The sequence below is a fragment of the Acartia tonsa genome, chromosome 9 (genome assembly GCF_053477335.1).
Source record: "Acartia tonsa isolate MP-2025a chromosome 9, ASM5347733v1, whole genome shotgun sequence".
Classification (NCBI taxonomy): domain Eukaryota; kingdom Metazoa; phylum Arthropoda; class Copepoda; order Calanoida; family Acartiidae; genus Acartia; species Acartia tonsa.
In genome coordinates, this window is record NC_137268.1 from 3751186 (window position 1) to 3757893 (window position 6708).

The 6708-nt window shown below is 35.8% G+C and overlaps 1 protein-coding gene across 1 annotated transcript; it reads left to right on the top strand.

Annotated features, from left to right (window-relative positions):
* Positions 1-4857: 4857 nt before the first annotated feature.
* On the top strand, positions 4858-5922 carry LOC145328037 (uncharacterized). Its single transcript, XM_080171588.1, has one exon. The coding sequence runs from the start codon at positions 4861-4863 to the stop codon at positions 5830-5832; it is 972 nt and encodes a 323-aa protein (XP_080027714.1). The 5' UTR covers positions 4858-4860; the 3' UTR covers positions 5833-5922.
* The last annotated feature ends 786 nt before the right edge of the window (positions 5923-6708 follow it).

Genomic DNA, 6708 nt, shown 5'->3' on the forward strand with positions numbered 1-6708 from the left:
AATAAATATTAATTCTAGCTATCTAAAAAAATTAATTAGATTTGTATAAACATATTAATACACATGTCCATCCTATGTTTTAAATGTGTAAACCTCTAGGAGTCATAAGAGTTTTTACAAATTCTCCGTTGTAACTTTAAGTAATGGTGTTTATACTTTTAGGCTAATTTTTAGAAGTGTAGATATTCTGCAAATGTTTCATTGTTTCCCCAAATAAATCAAATCAAATACGATAGTATTTGAGATCTTTATCCTCTTCTTGAGGATGATGTCTAAGCTTTTTTTTTGTTAGAGGTGGTAATACATCTCAAAAGTAAAGCAGCTTACAGTGCCTAATAAAAATGACGTCATACAATACAAATGACCAATGATAGACCAGTATTCACATACATTGACCAATGTATACTGTCCTATCATTGGTTATTTGTGTTGTATGACGTCATTTTTTATTAGGCACTATTTAAGCTGCTTCAAATCATTTCAAATATTAAGCTCTATTATTAATATATTTTATTTGAAAAAAAAATTTGCTAATTTATGTAATTTTTTTTGATTTACTAGAACACTATTTTGATTATAAGAAACAAGATTTTACTATAGCTAGTTCTGCATATCAAGTACTTTTAGACTTTTCATATTTTTTCATTTCATGTAAGAACCTAAGTATAAAAATGTTTAAATAGTTAAATTAATCCAACAAATAACAATATTAATAAAAATACCTAATTATTATAAGCCATGGGATCTGATCGTTTTCAGTCGAAACAAAAATTTATAAGGTTTATGTCCCTTGATTGTAGGTTATTGGGTTAGAAAAAATCGCGCAACAAAAAAAAGTAACGTCTCTCCAAAATCCGCGATTTTTGAAGGCAGTTCCTTTAGAACAAGGATGACAACATCCATAAAAGCGAAGGACTGAAACGGTAGGACAAACGGACATTAACACTTATATAGTGTCAGAACTGAATAATCAGAATCGAAGCAAAATTGTAAGTAAATTTGTTGAAAAACTGCTTTATACAGGATAATGTTTATGGACATACATACATTTTTAGGACTTGATTATAGAGTTGCTTCGCTTATAACATTATACTTTGTTGTCCCAGAAATCAACATACCAAAAATCGGATGATTAGATCACATAGAAATTTGTTGTTAAAAAAGTAAAAAAATCAACATACTTAAAATGGACGTACGGACCTTCTTGTAATGATTATAGAGTTGCTACGCTTTCTAAATCGTACCTAACTACTAAAGGAATCACCATGCAAAGTTTGAAATTGATAGGACAATTCTAACATGTCTAACTTAACGTAAACAGCTATCTCTCTGTGACGGACGGACGGACGGACCGACCCTAATTATAGAAAAGCTTCGCTCTCTGTGCTATTAATATCCATGGATAGTAAGGGATAAGACAATGAACCTCTTCCTCCCCGTTTAATATCTCAAAATGTAAAAATGTTGTGTCAGACAAACATAGTTATAGTACAAAAAGTCACATGAGTTAGACAGGAAGGGGGAAACTTTAGGGATAAGACAATGGATGATAATTTGATGCACACCTCCAATTACGAAAAAAATCCTCTTCTGAAGATAAATATTATTGGTTTAAAAGTTTGGACACAATTAAAATTTAAAAGAAGCACAGTGCGAAGCGCGCCGCAAATTTTTTTTACCCACCCCAAAATTTTTACCCCGTGGGTAAAATTTGCTTGTGGGGGGGGGGGGGGTAATTACCCTCCTGAAATCTGTTGGCAGGGGTAAATTATTTCCCCCCCCCCCCAAATTTACCCCCGGGGTAAAAATTTTTTTGTTAGGGATTTTTTATTTTGGGGGGGGTATTTTCCCCCAAAATTGTTTTTGGGGGGGGGGTAAATAACCCCTCCTTAATGGTTGGGGGGGCCTACGGCACTTCCAGGGTAAATTTAAAATGGAGGGGGGGGGGGGTAATCCCCACTTTACCAGTCTTTGTCTAAAATGGTTAGTCAACAAATTAGAGAACGTGTTAATAAAACATTTGAGGACAGAAAAATTTACAGTCCAATGTCCCCTCCCTCCCTCGAAATAGTAGAATTAATGTCAATATGGAACATTTTATTATTCCAGGATTAAGACACAAATAAAGTATAAAAAAAGGTTTAAGGAATACACTTGACTTTCATTGTATAAGTAACATGAAGTGTGTTTGTATGGTGATTTGTACCGAAAGATCTCACTAACCTTAATAGCAATATCACTCTCAAATTCAGTAAATCTTCTCATATCATAAAGAGGGTTTTTATCCATTTTTGGAAAGTATTCCTTCTTCCTCCCAAAATTAGATTTTTTTTTGTACATTGAGAAGGAGGGAACATTGTACCATAAATCACACCAGTCCCCAAAGAATATACACCCCTTCTATCATTTGTTTATTAAAAACTTTTGAAACCTATCATATTATGATTGGGTTATACAAACTTATCTGTCAATAATTTGATCTTCAGAATGGGTAATTTTGTTAATCATGGTAACAGATGTATATCAATAATATATCCTTGGTTGTCTTATCCCCTGAGATCCCTGTTTTGTTATGAATAAAATTTGTTCCTGTTTACATTTCAACAACTGGAAAAGGTAAAAATAAAATTTTATTTTGGGGGCTTTTTGAGAAAATCCGCAAAATATTTTTTTTTCATTTTCGCCTAAAATCCTCTAAAAATACGGTAAAAAATGTTAGGGTAGGCTTTTTAAAACAGTTATTGTTCAGACCATAGTTATACTAAAAAAATGTTAGACATACCAATGGAAAAGCTTATCTCCTCTAGTTTTCAAACTGACATAAGAGATGTATGTATATCATTATTTATCCTGGATTGTCCTATACCCAAAGATCCTGTTTTGTTATAAATAAAATGTGTCCCTGTTTACATTTCAACAAACCCTATATGTCTAAACTTTATGAAAAATCATGAGACATTTCAATCACTTATGTAAACTTTAGAAAGCGTTCATTTAAAACTTGTTTTTTTACTTTTTTAACAATGTTTTTTTTGTGATATAATTATTCTATTTATCTGATTATCTCTGTAATCAATTTCTATAAATGTAAGTGTGTCCTAAAACAGTAGGTATACTTTATTTAAGTAGTTTTGCAACAAATTTACTGACAAATTTGTCTATATATTTATGGTCTGCTTATTCAATTCTGACACTCTACAAGGGTTAATGTTCGTTTGTCCTACCAATTCAGAGCTTCGTTTTTATGGATGTTGTCACCCATGTTAACATAGCACTGTAGAAAAATAGCTTTTCTTATTTCTGATATTAAATACACATAAGTCAATTACCATTACTTATAAACTAATTGTTTGAATTCAATATATTATTTATCGACATATTTTATTCAGCTTTCCGCGGAAAACGAAAAAAAAATTGTAAGGATAATTTTAGAATTTTATTCTATTATTCATGTAGAATTGTCTATAATACTATACGATATAATGTAAAGTTTCGAAACCGGTTCTAATCCAGTGGATATTGATAGTAATATCTGGAACGAGGATGACAACATCCATAAAAGCGAAGCACTGAAACAGTAGGACAAACGGACATTAACACTTGTATGGTATCTGAACTGAATAATCAGAATTTAAAAGTATTAGAGTCGAAGCAAAATTGTAAGTAAATTTGTTGAAAAAACTGCTTGAAGCAGGATAATGTTTATGGACATACTTACATTTTTGGACTTGATTATAGAGTTGCTTCGCTTTTAATATTGTTCGTTGTTGTCCCAGGAATCAATATACCAAAAATCAGATCAAACGGATAATTAGAACACTTGAAAATTTGTTGTTAAAAAAGTAGAAAAATCAACATTTTTAAAATGGACGTACGGACATTCTGGTAATGATTATAGAGTTGCTACGCTTTCTAAATCGTGCCCAACTACTACAGGAATCATCATGCAAAGTTTGAAATCGATAGGACAATTCTAACATGCCTAAATTAACGAATAAAAGCTATCTATCTCGGACGGACGGACGGACCGATCCTAATAATAGAAAAGCTTCGCTTTTAAAAATTGTTGGTCCGAGTTGATTGTGCGTTTCTGGTATGATTTATATAAAATGTGTAAAAATGGTTTTAATCTAATTATATGATTTTTATTTTTTTTGCTGCGGAAAATTGTCTGTAATACAATGCTATACAGGATTTTTTTGTAAGGTGGATAATCGATTCTTATCCAGTAGATATTAATAAATAATAAAATTAAAAAAGGAAAATAAGTTTAAAAGACAGGTAATAAACGATTAAAAATATTATTTAAAACTATATGTTGTGTTATATAAACAAGAAGGGGGAAAATGGGGAGGAGGGGTAGGATTAAATTTCCGAGACGTTAAAACTTTCAGCCCCGCCCATTAAAATGTTAGATTTAAGTCTGGTATCATATAACTCCGCCTCCTTACTGAGATCAGCGGTAAGCTTAATCCCATAAGCTTTATTTGTGAAACTTGTATAAAAAGATGGTACTCTGGGTTTTCTAATCAGTCTTTCTTGGTCCTTCAATTGGATTACAAGACTCTCTGAAAAAATAAATTCAGGTATGTTTTATTTTTTAAATACTGTTTTGTATTTCAATACTAAGCTTAATTTTTCCCATATATATAATTTATACAGCCATTAACAACTCTAGGGCGAACAAATCTGGTCTAATCTTATAATTTTTCATTTTAATAGTTGCGGAAAGGTATTCTCTACTAACATCGAGACTACATATATAAATGATAATATTATATTTCAAAGTAAATAGCAAATTGTTTTTACACCAAACATGTTACGATAAAACTTTTAAAAAAATTATTTAACTATTTTAGGATGAGATCTATAACGAGCATATCTTTGTGTCTGATGATATCAAGTGTCCTACCCGCCCCGCAGGGACGTGGTGGTATTGGTGGCGGCGCTGGAGGCGGCTTTGGCGGAGGCGCTGGAGGTGGTTTTGGTGGAGGGGCTGGAGGTGGCTTTGGCGGCGGTGCCGGAGGCGGTTTTGGCGGTGGCGCAGGAGGCGGCTTTGGTGGTGGTGCAGGAGGCGGCTTTGGTGGAGGTGCTGGTGGCGGTTTTGGAGGCGGTGGAGGTTTCGGTGGTGGCGCTGGAGGAGGAATTGGAGGTGGTGCTGGCGGCGGCTTTGGTGGAGGAGCTGGAGGAGGAATTGGCGGCGGCTTCGGTGGAGGTGCTGGCGGCGGAATTGGTGGTGGAGCTGGAGGTGGCTTTGGTGGTGGCGCTGGAGGTGGAATAGGTGGCGGTGCTGGAGGCGGCTTTGGTGGAGGTGCTGGAGGTGGAATTGGTGGTGGTGCTGGAGGCGGCTTTGGTGGAGGTGCTGGAGGTGGAATAGGTGGCGGTGCTGGAGGCGGCTTTGGTGGAGGTGCTGGAGGTGGAATTGGTGGCGGTGCTGGAGGCGGCTTTGGTGGAGGTGCTGGCGGTGGTATTGGTGGTGGAGCTGGAGGCGGCTTTGGCGGTGGCGCTGGAGGTGGAATTGGTGGTGGTGCTGGAGGCGGCTTTGGTGGAGGTGCTGGCGGTGGTATTGGTGGCGGAGCTGGAGGCGGCTTTGGCGGTGGCGCTGGAGGTGGAATTGGTGGTGGTGCTGGAGGCGGCTTTGGTGGAGGTGCTGGCGGTGGTATTGGTGGCGGAGCTGGAGGCGGCTTTGGCGGTGGAGCAGGTGGGGGAATTGGGGGTGGTGGTGGTCTTGGAGGCGGTCTGTTTGGTGGTGGTGGACTTTTAGGTGGCCTTGTTAAGGGAGTTGTTGGAAAAATTGTGAAAGATGTTGAAAGAGTTGCCCACTTTGGATAGAAATATTTAGAAACATTATATTTATAAAATGTATATAGTAATATTCCATATTTTGTATCATAGAAATAATAAATTTGCAAAAAATAATAATTTTGTTGAATTTTTCCATTATTAGCTAAATCTAAACCGATTCAAATATGACGAATATTAAAGTTTGTTGTGAAATATTTTACCTAGTTGAACAAGTAATCATTTTAATAATAGGATGAATAGGATAATTATATGATTAAGAAAAATTAACTGTTGCATGACTCATCATACCAAGTTTAAAGGCAATAGGATAGTTCTAACATGCCTAAATTTATGAAAAGATCCGTTTCGAAAGGACAGCTGACCCTAATTGTAAAAGAACTTCCCAACTAAAATTTTTTTTTACCGGCATCACTCAATAGTAGTTACTAGCGGCACCGCCCCTAGAGGCCTCTGAGGACATGTAAATTCTTTCTTTTTAATCTATTTTAAAATCAGCTATTCACCAAAATATTTTTTCGCCGATAGATGGAGTTAGTTATAATTTTAGCTAATTGAAAATATGTCCGCAGGGCGGCGTTTTTTATATATATTTTTGTTGATTTCTCTGTTAAGGGTGGTGTTACCCTCCCCAAAAATAGTTATAAACCTTCCCGGTCGGTTCAGCGGTTAGCGAGATCCTTCAGTACAAACTTACAAACATACAAAAACAAAGACGTCCTGGTACTTAACTATAAGGATTTTTGCATCGTATTATAGATAGCTTTCCGCGGATGATAAAAAGAAAAGTTAAAATATTAAAGTCAGTTTTGTTATCTCCGAGGGGCGAGAACTGGTTCTCAACCAGTGGATATTAACAGGTTTCGAAGCCATACTGGGTGCCGAGGTGCCGAAGTCAATGGCTAC

Excerpts from the sequence above, each read along its gene's own strand:
- LOC145328037 (XM_080171588.1), top strand. The coding sequence starts at position 4,861 with ATGAGATCTATAACGAGCATATCTTTGTGTCTGATGATATCAAGTGTC.